The 23,435-nt window shown below is 43.8% G+C and overlaps 2 protein-coding genes across 4 annotated transcripts; both read right to left on the bottom strand.

The window, feature by feature from the left end:
• Nucleotides 1–56: 56 nt before the first annotated feature.
• zgc:101731 (SNARE_SNAP25N and SNARE_SNAP23C domain-containing protein) lies at nucleotides 57–13,421 on the bottom strand. Of its 3 annotated transcripts, none has more exons than XM_040039708.1 (8): nucleotides 13,340–13,421; nucleotides 9,916–10,072; nucleotides 6,478–6,519; nucleotides 5,759–5,807; nucleotides 5,367–5,484; nucleotides 3,194–3,340; nucleotides 2,765–2,909; nucleotides 57–1,324 (listed from the first exon to the last, which is right to left on the bottom strand). In XM_040039708.1, exons 2-8 carry the CDS (start codon nucleotides 9,997–9,999, stop codon nucleotides 1,259–1,261), a joined length of 651 nt encoding a protein of 216 aa, XP_039895642.1. In that variant the 5' UTR covers nucleotides 10,000–10,072; nucleotides 13,340–13,421; the 3' UTR covers nucleotides 57–1,258. The 3 variants fall into 3 exon arrangements, with proteins under 3 accessions (XP_039895642.1, XP_039895640.1, XP_039895641.1); XM_040039706.1 differs by lacking the exon at nucleotides 5,367–5,484 and adding an exon at nucleotides 4,266–4,377; XM_040039707.1 differs by lacking the exon at nucleotides 5,367–5,484 and adding an exon at nucleotides 4,266–4,377 and having other exon boundaries at nucleotides 13,353–13,416.
• Nucleotides 13,422–14,951: 1,530 nt separating this feature from the next.
• LOC120738473 (calpain small subunit 1-like) lies at nucleotides 14,952–22,862 on the bottom strand. Its single transcript, XM_040039742.1, has 11 exons — nucleotides 22,730–22,862; nucleotides 21,263–21,321; nucleotides 21,144–21,180; nucleotides 20,665–20,757; nucleotides 17,578–17,635; nucleotides 17,383–17,447; nucleotides 17,165–17,233; nucleotides 16,993–17,071; nucleotides 16,659–16,775; nucleotides 15,972–16,030; nucleotides 14,952–15,251 (listed from the first exon to the last, which is right to left on the bottom strand). The coding sequence occupies exons 2-11, from the start codon at nucleotides 21,307–21,309 to the stop codon at nucleotides 15,225–15,227; spliced, it is 651 nt and encodes a 216-aa protein (XP_039895676.1). The 5' UTR covers nucleotides 21,310–21,321; nucleotides 22,730–22,862; the 3' UTR covers nucleotides 14,952–15,224.
• Nucleotides 22,863–23,435: the final 573 nt, after the last annotated feature.

The following is a 23,435-nucleotide window of genomic DNA, read 5'->3' as shown; positions in this document are numbered from 1 at the left end:
ACAGCCCCTCCTCCCGCCTCACATAATTAATTAGTCCCAAAATCACGTACGCTATATTCCTGCGCACATTTTTTTTATTCATTACGTTCACATTTCAACATTTCATCGTAGCAAACACACACAAGTGATCCTCAGCTGTAGTAGTTACCTTGTAGTTACGCACATGAAGGCCTTTTTAGGTCAACATAGGTCAGCATCATCTACACTTCTATGATTTGTACTATATTACTCATCAGTACATAATTAAACAAAAAACAGCTTCTACCCAATGGACGATTTCAAACCTAGCAGCTAATAAAAAGACAGCATAGTTTACTTAAGGATCTCCCTGATTGGCTAACATTACAAACACAGACATCAAGTACAAATCATTTAGGATATGGTGACTTTTGGCATTGTCAGCAAACCTTTGATGTGCACGACTGAGAGACAGGGTCGTAAAATCAGCAACAACGTCTCTTGGTGTCACCACCATTTTCTATCAACATGGAGACAGAAGGGAGATGGGAGAGGCCAGGAAGAATGCATGTTCCGCTTGCGTCCGCTTGGTGTCGCCAGAGATCCTCTATTGTGGGGAAATACGTGTTTCCTTCTTCTGGGCAATACCCGGCTGGGCCGACAGAGGGCGCCGTCACATACGTGTTTCATCCACAGTGGCAGATTTTGGAGAAAGTGGAATTACAGGGTTGTGTAATTTGGGACTGGACTGGTTGCTTTTCAGAACATTTTGCTGCACAGATGCCGTTATTCCCCTGTCCGTCCGGCAGATGGAAAAGGCGACGTATGGGCTCATGTTTCATATCACCACAGCAGGGACAGCCGCTCTTCACACAAATTGACGTATTTGTGTGATTGTGCTCTCTACTGCTACTGCTGGCAGTGATGGTGCTGCTGGAGTGACCCATTTTTTCCCCACAGGGACCATTAAAGGTTCCCAAGAGCTAAAGGAGGCCACGCTGAGGGGTAAAACAGAGCGTGCATTGCATTGCAAACTGACTTATAATAATCATAGGTCACATTTTATACAAATAAACAAAACTACGACTTTCTATTATGATATCTGGGGAACGAACAGGAATGTTAAAATACGGGTTACGGAATAAAGAGCTCCACTTTAAACCCTTTACGGCCTCTAGATGAGTTTTACAGCACATTTCACTGTCAAAAGTGAGTAATGGGAGGTTTAAAATAACAGGGTCAGCATATTGGCACGGCACGCAAAAGCACAGTTTAATAGAAAAAGACTGGAAGAGCACTTCTATCGTTTCATGAGGTTGGTAGCCTTCTGGTTGGCAGCGCTGATTCGGGTAACGTTGAGATTAGCCTGCAGAGGATGGGAAAAAAGAAAGAACAAGGAAGTGTTAACAAGAATGTGGTAGGCAGGCACAAACAGCTGTGCTCTCCATCTATCTTTCACTTTCAGGTTTGCTTAATTGCACTGGAAGAGCTCGGCAAGCTCCACAGTCCAACAACACACAGTAGGGTGAATATAATCAAACACCTCCTGCTCAGAAGGAACTGTTCATAGATAAGAATTCTTAGCTTTAGTGCTGTTAGCACAAGTTCCTGTGCTGCTTTCATCTCTGACTCAAAGGGAAGAGCACAAACTGCTTCTGTCAGGTAAAAAGCCACATTATTGATTTCATTCATCTCCCTCTCTGGGCACAAGCCTGAGATGAACTGCCATAATTCCTCTTTTCTCTCCTCACTAAGATCCCAGATGGATCCGTGTGAAACTCACGGAACTCCGTCTGACTAAAGGATCTGGAAACAGCTCTCCCCCCCTTACCTACCTCTCAGCTGGTCTACTGCAACTCTGTATATAAGATTGCCCAATTCCACTCTCACTCTCTATTTCACATAGTTCAGTGTACAGCAGCTTGACTTTTAACTGGTACAAAGAAAAGACAGCACGTCACTCCTGTTTATGGCTGCTCAGGTCTGTTAACTGCCTATTTTGCCTCCATCATTATCCCAACAACTTCTGGGAATTCTCCCCTAACGGTGACCAGGCCACGCTCTCATTGCTTCCAGACTCTGGAATAGTCTGCCCTCCTACATAAGAACCTGTGAAATCAACTTTGAAGATGAACCTATTTTCAGTTGCTTTTATTCAAGTATAGTCTTGAGAAGCTATTGCCCTTTTGTTTGACTGTTTACCATTGTTAGTGCTTCTTCTCTGTATAACGCTGTCTTTTACATGAGCTCCATGCTATTTTTTAACTGGGTTCTTGGAGAACTGGATGCCAAACCAGATACAGGAGTCTGAGGTTTGCTGGCATGTTCTTGGTGCGGCTGTTTTCACAGAGTTTCACCGGTCTAGAACATGTCAAAGGAAAAGCTTTTATGTAAAGTCCTCCAGTTTTGTAAAACGTGTCTATTCATCATGTGGCTAAAACAAAATCCAACTCTAACCCTGACCTGGTGGGAGTTAAGAACTTAATGTCTTCCTTGGCCTCCTACTCTTCTGAATCCCTACCTGAGTTTACTACGAGGTGCTTTGAGAGTCTTGTAAAAGTAATCATCGACTATTTACTCTTTATCTGGCTTTATTTGAGCGATATAGTAAAGAGTGACATGAAAGCAGAGGGGAAGGCATGCGGCAAAGGCTACAGGTCGGATTCAAACCCGGCATATGGTTGCACGTTCATCCCAGCGAGCTAAACCAGCGCCCTCAAATTGTTACATTTAACAGAGTCTGGTGAAATGAATTGTATTTGATTAGTACACACTGAGGTGTACATGCAGAACAGGACGGCGGTACCTTTCCCTGTATGCGGTCGATTTGGGAATTCTGTGTTTCCAGCTCGTTGCCAATGTCCAGGGCCATGCTCTTCAGATTTCCGACGATGCTGCCCACATGTGCCAGGTTCTCCTCCATCTCGTCCTCGCGGGCGTCGCCGGTCGCCCTGACACGGGCAGGAATAAAGCAGGAAAACATTAATGCTGCAAAGAAGTGTGCAAGTTTTTGTGTTTGTGTTTGACCAGCTGCCTGTGTGTGATGGCTTAAGTATTAGATGTCAGTTTGCTGTAAAGAAGAGCAAACACAGACACACACACACACTCAGACACACACACACACACACACTCAGACACACACACTCAGACACACACAAACCGTGTATGCAGCTGCCATCTCTCAGCTCACACAATAACACACTCCACTAAACTCTGTGTGTCACTCTCTCCCTACCTTCGTATGTATCCTCCACTCATAATCATCTGCTCTCTCTCATCCACGACCCGAGATGACGGCGGCTGATTGGCTACAACGCCATCCTGGCTTGAGGCTCTGCCCCAAACTGCCTTGTATGCCCCACTCTCCTCAAAAGCCTTTAGTCTGGAAGAGAAAGAGTGATGACCCCATGGATGTCGATTTTAATGAGTGAAGTCTGTTAAACATGAAACGTGAGAACCACAGCGTACCCATACTGCTCCTGCAGCTACAGTACGGGTACACCAAGGGTCCATTTATACCATAAAACACGACAAACATGGCGCTGGACCACTTCAGAGCAAATCAGAGCAGCAAAGCAAGCCGACAGCAAAAGCTAAAAGCAACTAATGAACCAAATCTGAAGAGTTTTCTCATGTTTAAATCTCAGGAGGCTATTTGCTCCTTGTCAGCGTCGCACTGTATGTTAAAGCACCTTACTGGAAACATCTATTTTACCTCCAGTGCTCACTGGTATCACTGGGATCATCCTGATCAGTGCGTTTGGGGAAGAACAAGAACTATATCACATTTAGATCTGCACTTCAGAGTGGTTTCTTTAAGAAGAACACTCAGTTTAGCTTTCCTGCTATGTTTGGTTTTCTGTCTTTGTGAGTAACGTCTGGGCATAGAAGTGCCAAAAACTACAAATATGGTCACTTCCAACACGGCAGCAGCCATAACACCAACGCCGAGCCCTGAAAGTGTGAAATCGCCAGAAAAAACTGGTGAATAAGATGGCTGCTCATTGTGATGGTGTTTGAATGTTGCAGCCTGACCTTACAGGACCAATTCAACTCTATTAACATTATAATAACAGGACCGAGCTGACAGATCGCTTTGATATGGTGGAAAAGTGCCTTTTGTATAAATCTGAGGTTTGTGGTGAAGCCGCTGCAGTAAACGTGGCCCAGGGCTGTGAATCAGGTATAATTTAGGTTTTTACAAATAGATTCCCATAATTTTATGACTACATCTCACATACTTACCTCTGGATAATGTTTACAGACAAACACACACTCACACACACGCCACACACAGCTCCACCTACTTATCACAGGAGCAGAGACCACAGCACTTGCCCAGGTCAGTCAGGTTTTTCTCTGCCTCCTTCATATCAGAGTTGATCTGATCCAAGCCCTCCTCTATTCGCTCCAACTGCTCTATGAGAGGATGCGGCGGAGCAGGATGAAGGAAGAGCAAAGGTGAAAGAAAGCAGGAAATAAGGTTGAACGTAACGAGAAGAATGGAGGCAGAAGAGAGGAGGAGGGAGGTGGAATAAAAGAAAAAAATCACAAAGTATTTCCACGCGGCTGCACTATGAACTGAAAAACCAGCCACCAGAAACGTGAAACAGAACACCACCACGCTGCGCTAAATGCTAACAGCACGCTGGACCAAACGGTGCAGAGCCAACGACCTTTGACCTCGGTGCCCACTTCCATTCTGTTGTCTTCTCTCGGGCTATGTACGAAGGATGTTTCTGCATCTGTGCTTCTTTTAAAGAAGATTTTAAGGAACATCTCTACAGATGTGTCTTCTAAATCCAAATTTAGGTATTTTTAGTCACATGCAGTTAGAAAACTCTTCATTGTCACCGTTCTGCTATAAACAGACATCAGATGCAAGAGATGCAGAGCTTATCTGTTATATCGAGTTCATTTTTACAGGCCTTTGTCTATAAATGAGATTTTTCTGATCCTTCAAGCCAAAAAATCTCTGCTTCAGAAACAGCAAACGTGTAGTTATTCACATCCTGAAGGCTTTTACCAAATAGTTTGTTCATATATATCATTCAGATCTTGATTCACTGAACATCTATTAGTAAAAACATGCATTCTTTGTATTTTGGCATTATTTTCTTCTTAATGGATCAATTAAAACTAATTATTAAATAAAAAAACAACTTTGAGTTTAATACTTGGGCAAAAGGAAACGAGCAGAGAGTGACATCATTCAGTCAGGATGGCTTATCGAGTAATTTAAGCCCCTGATTATTATGATGATGACGACTGATTACGATTATCGTTGCTGAAGGAGTCTGATAATCTAATCACATTTGATAAACACTGCAACACATTTAATGGAACTGGGCACCAGTACGGGGCTTTTTAGGGCCTGTTTGGATAAAGACGCAGGTTCCTGGACCTACTTCCTGAGTGGCCAGATACAAAGGCCACAGCACTGGGCCATGTCTGTCAGATTCTTCTCTGCCTCTCTCATGTCCCTGTTGATGGAGTCCATACCCTCCTCAATACGCTCCAACTGCTCTGTTTGAACGGGAGTTTTATGGTGTTGCCACAGCAGGAGCAGAGATCAATACAGAGATGGGCATGTTTACACAATGTGTACTGGCAAGGCTTCCAAACCAAAAGCTCAAATCAGGGATATTTACACAAAAAGGCTCAATTATGAGAAAAAAACTTGATACAATGAGAAATTTAAGAATAAACACAAATTTCTGAGGAACAAAAAAACCCAGCAAATTTCAAATTTCATGGTCAAGACAAGTCTTTACATTTAAGCCAAGAAAAACCTGTTTACCTCCTTGTTCATCCAACATCACCACAGTCCTGATCCCAACATCTTTACTCTGGAGGAGGGAACACATAACAACCCGTTACTGACAGGAGCCCCAGCGACGTTTCCAAACAGGTTTTTATTGCACATATGGAAATCGATTTAAAGACGTTTGCTGCAGACGCCACGTGGCGATCCACTGAGCTCCTGCTCACTTCTTTAAATTCTTTCTATTTTAGATTTACGGTAAAAAGCCAACAAGGTAAGACTGCCTAAACTGTTTATCTGCAGTAAGATCACATGACCTCGATCCTGATCACAGTGACTAAAAGTAAACAAATGGCTGTTATGGATAGAGGACGTATGAGCACTTGGCATGAATGCTGTGCATTATGGAGTAATGAAAAAACATCCTTTCCTGCTTTCCTCACTGTTCTGCTCTCCCGGCCGTCGTTTGTCCAAAATCATTTTCCAGGAGCTTAAACTTAATCATAACACTGCAGCCGTCTTTGTTAGAGTCATCCTGACATGGATCTCTGGCCATTTCCTCATGTGGAAACACAGCAGGCTAATTCACAGATGATGATGACAAAGTTCACAGTGAGGTTTGTGCTTCATCACTCCATCACTGTGGGGGTCTTTGTTAGATTATATTGTGTGTGTGTGTGTGTGTGTGTGTGTGTGTGTGTGTGTGTGTGTGTGTGTGTGTGTGTGTGTGTGTGTGTGTGTGTGTGTGTGTGTACCTCCTCAACCAACTGAACCATCCGCCGCGTGCTCTCCAGTGACTGAAAGACACAAAATCACTGCTTCAATATTTAACATTCAACACATTACATGAGCTTGTGAACTGCTTGCCCATTAAGTCATTTCTGTAGCTTTAATTTTGTTCTTAGTTATACAAACAGTTAAAGTTTAGTATAACCTACAGTGAAGTCTTTAAATTCCCCTCTGCAGCTACACATAACTTAAAGAAATACATTAAATGCATCCAACCAACATAAGAAACGGTGCGACAGTAACAGAAGTGCAAGAGTGACTCTGAGTCTCGGAGGTCTTTCAGTCTGATTTAACAGTGTGATGGTGTGAGGTCAGAAGCTGCTCCTCATTCAGCAGACGATGCAGGTGAATCGTTTCATGTAGCTGTCCTGCAAAGTGGGGAGGGTGGTCTTAATGGTCCTGTCAGTGGTGTGGATCACCACCCTAAACACACACTACACAGGAAGCTCAAGCTTCCAGGCCTCTGGTAGGGCAGTGGTCCCCAACCCCTGGGCCACAGACCGGTACCGGTCCGTGAGTCGTTTGGTACCAGGTTTTTATGGTTAACTCGTTTCTCTGGGTCTTTTCCCGTGTGTTATGACTAAATCTTATTTCTTTTTGGAACCAGTACTGGTTTTATTTTGTTGTATTTATCCGGGACACCTTAAAGGCCGGTCCGTGAAAATACTGTCGGACCTAAACCGGTCCGTGCGCACCCGTGGCCGCCTACAGGGGCGAGATAGACCTCGTCCTCCATTATACCAGATATTGATGCAATTTCTTATCATCAGCTGAACAATGACAGCAGCTGGTAGTAAGTTAATATTCTACATTTTAATATTAAGCTTGAGGGTGTAAAAACACATTTAAGCTCTGTCAAAAATGCAGTCGAACTCATTTTACACTCGCACCAAGTGTGAAAATCTAAAGCTACAACTTGTTCTCGTTCCTCACTATTGTTCAGAAACCATCTCTGAGCATCAGTATTGTGGAATGTGTTATAGTTTCAGCTCCAAATGTAAAGGGTGACACATGGGAGCAGGAACAAGTAAGATATCTGATGTGTTTAGAAAGTCATTTCTAGTTAAAAGAACTTTTAACTTTCCATCAAAATCGTCTTTGTGTCATTAAGGAGTTATTACAGGTTATAGTAGGATACAGTCTACATCAGTTATGTGCAGAAACTGCTAGCTGCCTGTTTATCTACCCCTAGGTCTGTATGTGTGTGTGTGTGTGTGTGTGTGTGTGTGTGTGTGTGTGTGTGTGTGTGTGTTGTGTAAATATCATGTCAGTCCTCTGGGATTTCCCCACTGATGGGATGATGAGGTGACACATGTCTCTGACCTGCAGTAGCCTTTAAACACCAGGGAGTGAGTGCGTGCGTGTGTGTGTGTGTGTGTCTGTGTCTGTGTCTGTGTGTGTTGTGAGCTCATCTGTGCCAGACAGTTGCACCTGGAGACCAGCTGTCTCCAAGGCAACCAGGTGAGCCAGGTGCCCTTGAAGAGGCCCTCCCCTCAGGCAGGGCTGTGTCCTCTGTGGCTCAGCAGGTTGTGTAGTAGTTTGCGTCACTCTTCTTGCCAGTTTGTTTATTATGAATTCTTGGTTTTATTGCTGAGATGCTCTAATTATAATTATCCTCATTAGGTTTCTCTGACTGACACACAGAGTGTGACACGCTCTCCGGGGTATAAGCTGAGGATGCTGCTGTGACTCGCTCCCGTCCGTATCACCACTGTTAGATTGTATTTTTCTCCGCTCATGATGATATTGTGTAGGATTGTAAGGTCGTGCAACAAAATGCTCCTTGAGGTAACTGTTGAAAACTATCACTGCTTTTAAGATTAGACAGACCGTTCTCACTCCCGAGGCGTAACATGCCGACGTTTTGTCACGTCCTGCGGTGTTCCTGAGGAACGCGAAAGGTGACCTTCCGCGTTCTAATGCTACGTGCCGGGTTACGGGTGAAATCCAGTGGAATGACGCTCCTGCGGTACTAGACGTTCCAGGTACTCCAGCCCTGCTGGGGGATTCCCATGATGCACTGGGTGTTTCTTCTTCACTCACTATGTGTTAATAGACCTCTCTGCATCGAATCATACTTGTTATTAATCTCTTCCACAGCATGTCTTTATCCATGTCTTTTTATGGCCTGAGCCTGGTTCTGCTGGAGGTTTCTTCCTGTTAAAAGGGAGTTTTTCCTTCCCACTGTTGCCAAAGTGCTGCTCACAGGGGGTCATATGATTGTTGGGTTTTTCTCTGTATGCATTATTCAAACGTTTTCTTTTTCTGAAGCCAGCCTAGAGCCCAAAGACAGCCCTGGCTCAGTATGGAGCTCCATACTCCATAACTGGTCATGGTATGCAGTCTGATTCATTATTAATGACTTGCAACATAATGTTTCCTTAAGCAAAATACAGTGTAAAGTGTATTATAGCCCCTCTTTCTTCGCAGTTTTTGCTCTCCATATGGTGGGCTGCACTGAAAGGAAATATTTGGCATCCCTGATAAAATTCACTATATAAAAAAGAAATAATACGTTTTTATTTTTAAGTAGAATCACTTAAATCCCCCTGCTGATTCAAGGCAGTCTATGAAATACTCCGAACATCTAATTTATTCATTTGTGATTCTGGAAATGAATTTCATGTCCTTGAACCTGATGTTTCAGATGTGCCGTCTCATACGAACTAATCTGTGTCCACATTTAGAGGTTAGTGGAGCTGAGGAAGTCCTTTCGCCTCCACAGAGAGACCACAGCTCGAGTTATACACTTCACAGATATGGTTGTGCTTTTAGCCATATGCTACACAGACACAACTAGAACAACTTTGTTTGGTCCTTTAGTTCTTATACAACAAGTTTTTACGTTGGGACAAAAGAGGTTAAAAGATATCAAGAAATTATTTCACTTTTTATAAACAACAAAATTCCAGAATTCCAAACCTTCATTTTCCTCCAAACCTTCATTTATGTTGTCACGTTTGTTGACTTCCTGCTCCCGGATTTACAGCCGGGTCGTGAGATATATTGTTTATTTGTTCATGCTCATGGACATGAATTGTGACATTTTTTTGAGATGGCACAAATTTGTAAGTAACGTTTACAAGAGGGGAGTATATTTCATGTCTGCAGCACATGTTTTGTCCAGTCAAAGGAAACTAAGGACGTGGTGAGATGACCAAAGATCTTCTTTCAGTCAGGGAGAAAAGGCTTAAGACTGAAAATGGTGAAGGACCGTCGTTGACGGTTTAAATCACAGGAGGGTTTTAGGCATGAGAAAAGTAGGTAAATTACACAAACAGGTGAGTCAACGGCTGTTATCAGGTTAATGTGCACTGGATACAAGGGTAACAAGTAAACGGCCATTTCTATGTGTGGTTGTTAATAATTAATAAAACACTTATTTACCATCATAACCCTCTTACCTCATCTGTGACCTGATTGGCTCTTCTCTGTAACTCCTCCTGCTCTGTGAGGATGGGCGGGTCTGAACGTGCGTTAGCAGCCATGTTTGTTTGTGTGTGTGTGTGTGTTCAGTCCCAGGTGAGCGGATCAGACTGCAGCATCAGGTGTCTTTAACAGCTGGAGAGGGTGAGAGTGAGGCCATGATTATTTTTCATGACTGACAATAGACGCCAGGCAGGCAGACGCGCAGCACAGGCTCTTACACAAACACGCTTCAGGATAACCACATTTATTTTTTAAGAAACAGTTACTTTTATTTCCAACAGACTGTTTCGTTATAATGGCAGTTACTGTAACTGTCAACAGTCAGCCAGTTAGCACTCAAAACATCAGCTGCAGCAGCCTTTTGCACACATGAATGTGAAAGGTCAAGGGGACCCATAATACTCATTTCCTATCAAAAGAATAGTTCTGAAACATCCACAGTTCAGAATAATCCTTCTTTGTCTAACACGGGCTTTGATGCAGCGTCTCTTGTCTAAAACAAGCTCTCTTAGCTCCTTCCTCCAGCCTTAAAGGCTAGCTTCTTTGTGATTCACTGCTCTTCATAAACACCCAACACACTAAATTACACTAAAATCATCTTCAGCTAAAACCACAAGCAATTCAAATGGCCAAACAGGAAGAAGGATGAACTCTCAGGTTAGCTTAGTCTGAATAAGTCATTTAATGCCCTTATAGGGCACAGGGCTGGGTCTGAAACTGGCTGCTTTTTAGTTATATTTTCAGCCTTTGGAGCTCTTCTAACTTTTGAAGAAGAGGAGATATATTCACACAACATTTTCAGGTTTCAGTGCTCAGTTTTACCCCCACTCTGAATCTGCTTTTCTTAAGCACGACTTAGTTTGAGCATTAATATCAAGTCAAAATTATTTTCATCTAAAACAAAGCTCATATGAGTGAATCTCTGTTTTTTACCTCCAGTTTCAGTTTGCCCTGCAGAGTGATGACATCACACACATATTCTTTTTAACCTGCTTTCCCGTTGTTTCCTGCTCAGATCGTTCTCTCTGCATATATCATTCAAATAAGAAATGGTAGGAATTTTCGTCCTCTTTCACTGGATGTTATTCTTGTGATGGCAAGACACACGGTCTTCGCACAACTCCCACAAAGGCTGTTTAGAAAAGACCAAATTCAGTTATAAAGTGTTACAGTATCTGCATGAATGCAGTGCGGCCGTCGGCTCTCACAAACGCCTAAAACGAATCCCTCCTCACTCTTACAACAACTGCCTCCTCTGTAATTAGGAGTCCACACAATGTCAGCTTCTAACCAGGTGTTGAGTCCTCACACACACACACACACACACACTTCTCTTTGTGTGATCAGGCTGCAGCATCATAATTAGCCCTAACCACTAATCACCACCTGCTGGAATAAAGAAGAGGAACAACAAGAAAGAAGAAAAGAACAAATGAGCCACGATGCTCTTGATATTAAAAAAACCAGTTTTAAATATTATAAATCATAACCTGATAAATCTTTTAGTCTACAAAATGAAACTGCTAAAATAGACAGAGGTATTCAGTCTGGGACACAACACAGAGAAGAAAACGACTGTGTTCGGCTTTTAAAGGCCGATGTTCATCAGGTTGACTGTAAACTAGATTTTCTGTAACACTTGACAGAGTCACCTCCTTTAGCTTGACGATCATCACCAGCATCTCCTCCAGCTGTCACGTTAAAGTGATGCACGCTTAGCTAAGAGTGACCAGAGACAAATAACCAACACACACAAACATGCAGGCTTTGGCACTGCTTCCTAATCACAGGAATAATAATGAGCATTCATGTTCAGGAGTGCCCAAAAGTGGGCGGGGCATCACATGGCACATCCCCCAAAATATGATGTATTAATGTACTACACAGTACTACTATAGATAAAGATACCTGCACTATACAAGTCATTAAAATCTTCTCCAGCTCAAATCCACAAGTATGATTCATATTTTCATATTACAACTTTTTACTATTATTTAAGGGGATTGTGAATTTTACTAAAGAGTCTAAATATTTGTTTTACCACTTTGGAAAACTGAAATTCAGCACAAATCTTTTTTCATGTGGTAAATCTGTTTTTGTCCTGGGCTCCAGATGAGTCTGAAAATCTGTTTTCGACACTAAACTAATTATTCCTCCTTAAATATTGGCTCTTCGGTGCTGCCCACCTCACCCCGTCACAATCAGCTTTAACATGTTTAATGAAGCCATGAAAGACTTTACCTTCATAATTTCTGCATTAACAGCCCTCAGAGGACAGAGGCGGGCTGAAATTTAATGTTTTTTAATTATTATTCCCAACATTTTTGACCATTTACAACTTTTTAAGTAGATGAGATAGTCGTGTGACAGTTTCAGGACCTGTAGAAAACTTGAAATCTCTTTTACACCCACTCCAAGTGTCACAATTTAAAGCTTCTTTTCTTCAGTACGACTGTTTGTTCTGGTCAGTTTAGAGCATTAATATAATTCAAAATCTTTTTCACGACTACGTTAGAAAATTATTTTAGAAGATGAGCCTGGGATCAAATTTAGGTAAAAGGAGACTTTTCATATGGTACAACCTGTTCTGAGCAGCTACTTCCCTCATATAGTGACATCACTCTTGTAAGTTTACCACAAAAATGCTCTTTGGATATATTTTTTTTTAAAATCAAACATCCGGGTACCATGCTGTCTTTTGTTCCTCTACTGTTTTTTGACCGCTTTGTGATTTCTTGGCTACCTCTGGTTCTGTGGTGACAGCAGGTGCAGGTGTGCGTCACAGGCTCACCTGGTCACAGGCAGTTCATTTACGTGTACACGAATCAAACTGCAGCCTTAGCTGTGAGGCTGACACGGAGTGATGGGGATGATAACGAAGACAGGATTCTCCTCATCGTGCTGCCCTGTGAATCGGCGTGGTGACGTATGTTTGTTTGCCGTTTTCGCGGTCAACTCGTGCGTGAGAATATCACCAGGTACACTCGCGACAGTTTTTAGTATTTGATTGTTCAAGAGCAAAAAGACGGAGTCTGTTTGAATTAATCTCACAGATGAAATATTTATTTTTTTATTGCCTGTTTGACCGTCACCAGTTAACCTGTGACACCAGTTAATCTGGAACACCGGCCCTGTTTAACACCGAGCACACACAATATGAATGAACTTAAAGTAACGGGTCTGTTTTAAAACGTAAAGAGTAAAAGTAGAGATAGTAGTTTAAAAATGTGGGGAGTAAAAGTAAAAAGTAACAAGAAGCGCTCGAGTTAAGTAGAGATACCTGGAACTTCTACTTCGTTACTTCCCACCTCTGGGTCACTCTGATGACCAACTTTTACATTTGAAATAAAAACAGTTTTTTTGAAGCTGCCTCTTTTCAGAGATGACATCCATACGAACCTGTGCTCCGTACCTTTCATCCGGTCCTCTTCATACGCTCGTGCTCTGTCCTCGTGAACCCATCAGCACACTGAAACCTGTTGCTCTTCCTCGGTTACTCCTCCTCAGCATCACCGCTCCCCTCCTCCGCACAGGCCCCGCCCCCCAACAAACAGCAACCCAAACTTTCTTCCTGAGCGTGACGTCAGAGAGCAGCGGCTTTGAACGCCTCTCTCCAGCACGAGGACGCAGCTGAAGGTGGAGGAACCAGCGACATGTTTAAGGGTAAACGATGGGTGTGTTTTCAGCGCTGGTCAGCAGGAAGCTCTGCTCGCATCCTGACAGTTTAGCAAATATTTTCATAATTAACAAATCCTGCTTTGATTGTTTTGAAGCTTGAAAGCTTTGAACCATGAAATCTGCATCTTTCCTGCGTTTGTCAAACACATTACCCCCCATGTGTTAATGCTCTCTTAGTGACGTCATAGTGATGGTGTTTTTCTCATTTGATTTCACTTTATCCGTTTATCCGCTGAACAAAGCATTAGAAACCCTGTCCAAAGGTGTCTAAATGGCACACTGGACATGACTGAAGCCTAAAACTGGGATGAAGTTGGTTTAAAAGGTGAAAGTTTAGCAGACACGTATGTCACGTTCAGTGGTTTGAGCGGTGTGTTCAAACATTTGACTTTTTTAAATGACATGTTTGTAAAATAGTTGTGATCAAACAGCCACACAGGCGCTCATCATTTTTTAAACATGACCGGAAAAGTCTTTATACTTGTCTAAATGTCAGTCACGTGGTGTTTGTCACGTGGTGTTTCTCTGAACATCAAATTCATCGTTTCCTAACGAGGTGTGCGGACCTCAGGTGTCGAGGACAGAGACGACCCTCCACTTTTAACCAAATTCAAACTGAAGTTGAAGACTGTGTAAAAACAGTTTTCATTAAGCTTTTGTTTTTCAGACACCTGCCAGAGGCGCTCTCAGCCTCTCTTCAACAACCTTTCATGCCTGGTGTGACCGCTTATGAACTGAAGCCCCCTGGTGGGCTCTGACGGTACTGCACCGGGTAACAAATAAGCTGAAGAGAAAATGTCAAACCTTTTGAATGTTTTGCATCTCACAGGTTAAACTTGGAGGATAAGTTACACCATTAGGATCCATAAGCCGATCATCCTTTTGGTTTCTGTACAATAAAATCTTTTAGGATTCGTCAACACATTTTCTGAAGGACATTTCAACTCAGGTTTTGTAACTTCGCTTCAAATTTCCAAGAAATGTTCACAGTTTAAGTGAAAGAATAAAACAGCCATGGTTTTAAGCCTGTCTCATGTCTCACATTCAGATGAAAGAATCAAGCTCAACAAGTAAGGTGTTGTAAAGTGTCTTTAAAAGTCAAAATGAATGAATGAAAACGTAAAAGCAATATTTCATCTTTCACTTGCGAGACGAGCAGAGCTGCCACTAAAGGTTCGGGGCTGCAGAAGAACCTCGGCAGGCTGAAGTTGAGCTTTGAAATTTGATGCAGTAAAAAATATTCCCGATCAGAAGAATGAGTGTAACATCACATGTGGTCACGTGCATGAACAAGGACAAAGCGTGCATGAAAACTCAGAGAAAAGGACAACTGTAGCATCAGCTGTGTCAGTTTATTCTTTCAAACATTCAGAGTCATCAAACTTTCAGCCTAATAAAATTCATTTAGAGACAAAAGAACAGAAATCTTTAACAGAGATGCCGCAGCGCCGGAGAGTGCAACGGCAGCACGAGCTTTCCCTTCGTGTCTGCTCAGTGCCGGCGTTTTGGTCCCGTTACAGAGATGAAGACGATAACTGGGCATCGCGGGTTGAGTGAGAGGAAGGAGAAGGTGTGAGAAGCTATGGAGAGGCTTCCCTCCGTCGCCTCACGAATACATCGTGAGCTGAAGCCACTGTGAGGAAGAAAGAGACCGTCAGTGTTTACATGCGACCACAAGCCGTCCTCTGTCCTCCTCGGTTTTATAGTTTCAGTTTGATTGTCACCCCAGGAGCTGACCGATGTTTCCTACAGACTTCTGTGCCATTCAAGTTCATTTCCAACCAGACCAGAAAAGAACGATGTGGCCATTACTGCTCGCTGAGCCTCGAGCTGAGCATTTCTGACTGAGGGAGACTGTGCACTCATCATCAGGCCAGAATTACGAAATCAAAGGATGCTTTGCTCAAAAAGACTTGAAACTAGCGACTCTGACCATAACCCAATCAATGAAGAAGAAGAAATGTTGCCCCCTAGTGGATATTAGAAAAAATACAGATTTAAGGCACTAGTTTTTTTTGTCCTGTGGTTCACGGTCAGTAAATCCGTCTCCACCTCATGTTTTTTTCTGCTCCATATCATTTCAAAATATTAATCATGTTTTCTTTTCCTACTTCAGACTGTTTCCGTGCATTTCTAATCTCGTTCTCGTCTTTGACCTTTGACCTGACCCCCACCCATTTTGCTTGCCTGCCCCTTGATGAATTTGATGCGCCCTCGTCTCCTGTGTTTGGATCTTTTCCCCTGTGAGCTGACACACACGTTCCTACTTTTACCACACTCGTCCATTCAGTGTCTAAACTTCAGAATCGAGAGAATTAGAAAACATTCTGAAGTGGACCAGTCTGGGTTTTACCTCCTTGACGTCCAGATCGATGGTGCCGCTGTTGTCCTTATCCAACGTCTTGAACGCTCCTGCAACACACACACACACACACACACACACACACACACACACACACACACACACACACACACACACACACACACACACACACACACACACTTTATGTCATTTTGACATAAAGATTTTTTTTCTTCTGTGCTTTGTGTTTCTTGGGTGGATGAGGAGGGAGGAGGAGTTTGGTGTAGGTTAGAGATGAACTAGGTGCTTCAGGCTGGTCCCTTGTTTCCCAGGGGATTGCCACAGTGGACGGATCCACATGTTTTGGTGTAGCACAGATTTGAACTTTAACACAGCCCTCCTGTTTATCTGGGCTTGGGATTGGTCCACTAGCTACAATAGCTTTGACCCCCTGAGGCTGGGTTTGTCTCTCCTCTGAGAATAGACTCGTGCAAATGGGTTCACCACACCCCACGCAGCAACACACTGGAGATACACTAACAACTTCTATTATGCATAAGAGAGACAAAGACGTAGGGACAACACGTCATGTACAGCATGTACAGCTGTTCACAGGTGAGGAAAGTTAAACACATCATTATACAAACTTTACGTGTTCAGAAACGTAAAGCTGAAAATAAGACGGTCGGACAGCCGAGCGCACGCATATCTGAAATCACAGGGTGAAGAGAGACTCACTGCACATGGCGTCCAGTCGCACCAGGCAGCCAATGAAATTGTCAAAGTCCATATCACCATTCTCATCACTATAGCGACGGATAATCATCTTGTAGAGCTGGTCATTCAGCGGGAAGCCTGCAAAACACACACACACACACACACACACACACACACTTAGTATGAAACTACACACACTCAAACGTCTTTGGTTCCCACAAGTACAGTGAACGTCCAGGTTTTGGTCCCAACAAATGTATGAACACACACACACACACACACACACACACACACACACACACACACACACACACACACACACACACACACACACACACACACACACACTTCTTACCTGCAGCCTTGAAGGCACCAGGCACCTCGCTAGCGCTGATCACACCTGAGTTATCGGTGTCATAGTTAATGTAGATGCCCTGAAAACAAGACACAACAAATAATAAACAACACAAACATAAAACCAGCGTGGAAACAGTCAGAGTGCATCTGCACGGCTGCTCCCGACCGACCTGCCATCTCTTGATGTTATTCCAGAGGTACTTGAACTCGTGGAAGCCCAGTTTTCCTGTGCTGTCACTCTGATGGGAGCCAGGTCAAAGGTCAAACTCAGCAACACAAGCAGAACTCACTGAGAACCGTGACGGTTGATTTTCTGATCTGCTGCTACTAATTCTGCAACCACTGAGATTACTGTGTTCAGTCTGCACTATGTTTTGTGGAAGGATACGTCCATCACAGCAACCATACTCCTGCAGGACTCACTGCTGAAGCCGTCGGTCTTCAGCTTCCCATCTGAACGACAGATCCACAACTTCAGTTCAGCTTAGTTAAAATACAAATTTACTGCAAACACACAAAACACTGAAACTAGAAAATAACAATAAGAACGATTTAATGAGCTGCAGAAGGAAACCGGACTCACGTTTGCAGACCACTTTATTCAAGATGTTCATCAGTTCATTGGGGCTCACCTCCATGTCCTGGAGACACACGCACACACGCACACACACACACACACACACACACACACACACGCACACACACACACACACACACACAGCGTATGAGTTCTCCACACAGTAAGTCCCCTGATAACAGAGTTAGTCACAGCCTCACAGAATGACTCAAACCAAAGCCTTCGATCGAGCGTCTGACTCACTGCAGTCACTGTTGCCAACAACACACAACCAAAACACAGAGAAGCAGCGCTAAAAGTTCCGGACGCGGCTTCCTCAAAAACTCTTTTTCTTCACGCGATGAAAGCCTGTAGCTGTGAGCTGGGCTCCAAGGCCACGGGGTGAGCGGGAAAGATTTATTTTCACATGCTGGCCGATCGGCTCACAAACCTCGACTTCGAATCAAATGTTCATCCGGCAGTGAGCTGGGATGTTTCCCGAGCTTTCTCTGAAGCTCTAAACTCTTAGTCACGGCCACTTGAGTCACTTCAATCTCTTTTCCTTCTTCTTTTTACTTCATTTTTCCACTATTTACATCTAACTGTAAAAAAGTACGAACAAACCACACGTGACAAACACTGTACTGAATCAGGAGCATTTATGGCACTAAAAACTGTTCTGTGAGCCAAAGATAACGAGGTGGGCCCAGTATGTGTTACTGCAAGTATACTGGGCCTTATAAGGTGGCCCTGCAGACCTAACAAAGCTGCAGGTGTTCATCACATCTGGGCCCAACGTTAAGCTTCAGAACAGAAATCCTTTCTTCCGTTTCCTTTCTGAGTCTGAGGTCTTCCTTCTCTTCAGATACAACCAGGCCTGTTCTCAAAGTTTTCATGCTTTGCAAACTCATCGACAGCATCAGCCCCGGTCACCTGACGGGCTCCCCTTAGTGATGTTAAGGGTAAACTAAACTGCTGGAAATTTCCACAAAGTACTCACCTTTCACAGCCTCCTGACTCCACCCGCCTGAAGCAAATGGGAGGAGCATACTTTACTACAAGCCTCTGTCACAGCAGTTATTACTGCTGTTGGTTTAGCCGAGAACCGGCTGTGTTCTGGTCTAACTGGTGCACACGCCCATCAGATGAGTGGAAGAAACACACACACACACACACAGCATGACTGCGGCTGTGCCAGACAATGGCAGGAATGCAGAGAGGGAGTTCTCTGTGTAACACGCCCTGCAGCGAACTGCAGTTTCCACATGTTTGTCAGAGGATTCACCGAACGAGTTCACTGTTTATGTCTGTGACAGAACCGCACGCTGTAATTAAAAAGCAGGAAAAAGCTGCTCCTTTATTCACCAGGCCTTCCACAGACTGCGGCTCCGTGTTTGATTTGGCTGAATTTTACACCGGTGGCATTTCCTGATCCACTCTGAGATGAAGCACATCTCAGAGTGAAGTGTAGACTGTACAGAGGGCCAGGAAGAAGCACATTAAAGACAATCACTAGTGCACAGTAACAACAGCTCTGGAGCTTTCTCTGCTCTCACTAACTTCATTTACAAACCTGTAAATCATATTTAAGGCTCTCTGACATGGATACGGTGAGGTCAGTGGCTGGAAACACACCAACACACACACATTCGCTTCGATAAAAAAGTAGGAAATACTCTTCACCTCATCACGTTGAAGTCAGTGATGTTAAGGGTAATTCAGTTTCCTCCGGCTCTCTTTATTTTTTCAGTCATCTTTGATTCTTTGGTTTGGAAGTTTTGGTCTCCACAGATAATTTCCCCTTCAGGTACAGGGGCTGAATGTATTTAGAGTTCACCCATTTAAACTGCATTAAGGCTTAAAGTGTGCATTATTAGGGGCGTGGCCTCTGACAGGTGGATGGCGGCACAGGTAGCTGCTGTCTGTCTGCTAGTTGGAGTCCCTGAGCTGCACTGTGTTTGTGCTGTTGGAGCATTTTTAATGACATTATCTGACCAATAACGATCTTTCCCGGTTGGCTGTAATGGTGCGAGGACGTCTCAGCGCTGCACTCAGAGTTTCAACCTGCAGCTGTAACATCCAAGCACATCTGCGCCTGGTTTACAGTCAGGGGCCCACGTGACTCGGGGACTGATACACAACCGACCGCACAGAGTCGGCTTCCCCTTGTGCTCCTGAGACGACCAAATTGCGACTCTTTAAAGCTCCTCATTTCCAGCTCTGTGTTCTTATCTTTGGACTCTGTGGCTGCAGATTTACACGACACACAATTGATTCCTGATCTTGTAGTTTTCCTGCTTCTATACTGCATCCCTCTAGTCAGCAATACAGATGGAAGCACTGTAAGTGCGTTTAGTATTTTCTAGTGTAAATGCACAGATAAAGCATGCACCCATCTACACCCATCCTTCTATTGTATACGACCTGCAGAGCACACAGAAACCATGTCTGTCCTTATTGTGAGGGATGATACTTGAGCGTACAGCCGCGCCCTGCTACAGGAGTTTCTCGTTTCACGGGTCAAAAACAGGCGGTTGAAGTTTAGAAGTGCAAACTGGCAGTTAGTTCACTGCTGTGCAAACTCCAGAGCTGTTGAGCTGGTTCGAGCTCGTTGCGCACAGTTTTTATTTTTCTGTTAAAGGTCCGATATCCAGAAAAGGCCTTTCTACAATGTTATGAGATATTTATGAACTGAACGAGCTATCCCGTCTATCCGGTCCCCTGTCCATTTTCTCACCTTGACTACTTATACTTCACCCTTCAGGTTTTCTACGTCTTCTATGAGGGGTCACCACAGCAGAGCACCTGCCTCCATCTCTACCGTCCTCCTCTGTCACGCCAACCCTCTGCAGGTCCTGCTTCACCGTTTTTACTAAAAATGCTCCAAACAGGCACCAGAGCACAAACACGGAGTGCACAGGTGTTACCCAGTCTATGCAGATGAGCCTAAATACACTTTCTACCCACCAGAACAAGCTGATTTAAGGGGCATGTGCCGCTGATCTTTCTGCAGACACCCCAGTGACTTTAAAAGTTTAGTGAAAGAGGCCACGCCCCCAACAATGCTTTAAGCCTGGTTTAAAGAGAAGAGCATCAGGACACAGGTGCACTCACTTCTCCAGCCAGCTGTTTGAAAACCCTCCGAAACTGTTTCTCCTCTTCGCTCTCATTGGCCTCAGCGAACTGCAGAGGTCTGCGGGGAGGAGGCTGCACACAGAGGAAGCTTCTGTTAGGTCACACACTCACACACATCCTCCCTCCAACTGTGTTTGGACAGTTTGTGTGTTTGTTTGCACATAAAATCTTCCACTGAGAGGGCGTCGCTTCAGTCACACAGTTCAAGGTTCAAGCGATGCACATAAGCTCAGAGTTATCCACTGTGTGTCATCAGTTGTTAACAGGAACAAGACAAAACATCTTTCTGTTTCTGCTACATTAAATATTAAAACTTGTTCATCGACATTCAGGTGCTGCACACAACCAGAAATTTGATCTGGGATCTATTTTTCCCGTTTCTCATTGACGCAAATCTACCTGTGCTTTCATTAGAAATGCTGGAGGCTGCATTAGGACAGACTTTACAGAGTACTTACAGGGTCTGACGGCATGAACTGAGACGGGTCGATGTCGCTGTGGGGAAGAAATCACAGGCTCGGTTAGCCTAGCTCAGCATAAACACTCGAGTAGAAACTGATAGAAAAAGTGTGCTCACGTCACAGATTTGATGACGCTCCCGATCACTCCTTTCAACAGAAACATTTTGGCGTCGATCTGAAAAAGACCGAAGACTTTAATCGACACTGATACGTGAAATCTGCGGGAGGTTTTTCACCGTACTGGCTGTAAATGAACTGAACACCGAGGTCGAGACAGAAACCGCCGACTGCAGACGAACTCACGCAGAAGTTTCATTAAAGTTAACGTTTTTATACTCTTTGATCAGTATGATGTCATAGATAATAACTATTATAATAATAATATGATAACTATATGATAACATAACGTGATTATATACTTCTGATTATAGCCCGTTTTCATATTAATAACATCATCATGGAGAAATAATCATATAAAGAGAACAAACACTGATTCATTAAACTACATGCTTTAAATATTTTCAACTAACTCATCAGGCTCCAAACTGCATTCAGAGGCAGGGCCGTGTCCAGAGAGGGGACACATGGTGGCACCACCCCTCCTGAAATATGAATATGAACCCAACATGAAACGCTACTGTCAGTCTTACGAATACGACCTGTGCTGGAATCTAACCAAGTACATGTACTCGAGCATTTTACTGATCTAATATTTTAGTGTACTTCACTCAAGTATTTCTATGTTATTCTACTTTACAGCTTCTGTTACTTCTTATTTTGCTGACTCTTGCAAAGACACAGTGCTTATTATTATACCTGAAGCTGGAGCAGTTCATGAGTAAATGTAATTTATCCACTGAGCTCATTTTGGCTCTCAGAGATTATTAAAACAACAAACTCAACGATTATTATTCAGATTAAATGATTGTGTCTGGAACAGTTCTCAGGTTCCATCCAGCCCAGCATCCCTCCCACCGCTGGATTGGCTTTATTCAGCTTTCTCAGACGAATTCAACTCACAGCTCATTGATCAAATGTAAAAGACATTTTTCTTCTTTTTAAAGGGAACTCACAATTTTCCAGTGTGAGTAATCTGACCAAATTAACCGATAATCAAATATGAATGAATCAGTAATTCATGTAGTAACTTTTATGTAGTAGTAACGATTATGCAGACTGAGTACTTGTACTTTAAGTGTATTTGGATTCATTCAAACAAGAGTATTAAACATATTAGTAACACACACACACACACACACACACACACACACACACACACACACACACACACACACACACACACACACACACACACACACTTGTCCATTTTGTGCCATGTTTTCTTAAATAAAGCGCAGCGTCAGCGGCGGGAGGAGGCTCCGTCGGTACTGAAGGCTCACAGCTCCTGTCTTATCTCACCCTCGGTAATCTTTCCATGCCTCCGTGTTCTGGGTTGTTTTCCCCACTTTAACCTTGTTTTGTAAATTTCCACCGGGTGGGTGGGACAGCATGCACAATTCTGCACTTTACACAGCTGAGGCAAAGCCAGCACACAGGACACAGAGCAGCTTTGTGGTACTTACAGAAGCTTCAGCTGAGGACAGACGGAGGCAGAGACCGCGGAGCCGGCGACAGAGACGATCACGGACTGCGGGGAACACGGACACGGAGGAACTGCAGGGCGAGCCCACTGACAGCGTTCTTTTTCAATGCGTCATCAACCCCTCCCCAAACACACGCACATATGCACGGGCAGGCCGCCAGATCCTAGCGCCCTCTAGAGTTCAAATACGTGGTGCGTTCAGGGGCCCACGGGTCAAATGACTCATCACCAACAGAGGAGACCTCACCTCATATTAGCTGTTCTGGTGAGTTTCAACGATCAGAGTTTGGAAGCGTGGATTCAGCCTGTCTGTAAACGCACGTCAGGCTGCTGGTGGAGTGGTGGTGTGGGGGATATTATCCTGACACACTTTGGGTCCAACTGAGCATCGTCCACAGCTTACCTGAGTGTTGCTGTGGACATGGTCAGCCTTTCCTGCCCGGGGCACATGAACACGTTAATGTTTTTATATTCGACGTGATGTGAAATGATGTGGGTGGTTTATTATCCTCTGATAACCTGGTAAATGTTGTCTGCGTTTCTTTTGACTCACAGACTTCAGACCTGGAACTTTTCAGATTTCAGGAAAAGATCATGCTGGACAAGGTGGGACGTAAAAGGAACATTCTAGCCACTGATCCATCAGCTGATTACTGCCAGAAATATTTCAGATATGTTCCATCTTT

This window comes from Simochromis diagramma, unplaced genomic scaffold (genome assembly GCF_900408965.1).
Source record: "Simochromis diagramma unplaced genomic scaffold, fSimDia1.1 OVJJ01000031.1, whole genome shotgun sequence".
Taxonomy (NCBI): domain Eukaryota; kingdom Metazoa; phylum Chordata; class Actinopteri; order Cichliformes; family Cichlidae; genus Simochromis; species Simochromis diagramma.
The sequence above is the reverse complement of the archived record's forward strand: the minus strand, read 5'-3'. Positions and strand labels throughout refer to the sequence as shown.

What these genes read in the sequence shown, in the direction of transcription:
- zgc:101731 (XM_040039708.1), bottom strand. Translation starts at nt 9,999, where the DNA reads ATGGCTGCTAACGCACGTTCAGACCCGCCCATCCTCACAGAGCAGGAG. An exon ending in TGGTTCAGTTGGTTGAGGAG is followed by an intron (nt 5,808 to 6,477) that starts GTACACACACAC and finishes TCCCTCCTCCAG; the next exon opens with AGTAAAGATGTTGGGATCAG. An exon ending in AGTGGAGGATACATACGAAG is followed by an intron (nt 2,910 to 3,193) that starts GTAGGGAGAGAG and finishes TGCCCGTGTCAG; the next exon opens with GGCGACCGGCGACGCCCGCG.
- LOC120738473 (XM_040039742.1), bottom strand. Translation starts at nt 21,309, where the DNA reads ATGTTTCTGTTGAAAGGAGTGATCGGGAGCGTCATCAAATCTGTGAC. An exon ending in AGTTCATGCCGTCAGACCCT is followed by an intron (nt 20,758 to 21,143) that starts GTAAGTACTCTG and finishes CTCTGTGTGCAG; the next exon opens with CCTCCTCCCCGCAGACCTCT. An exon ending in TCGATCTGGACGTCAAGGAG is followed by an intron (nt 15,252 to 15,971) that starts GTAAAACCCAGA and finishes TCTTCCTCACAG; the next exon opens with TGGCTTCAGCTCACGATGTA.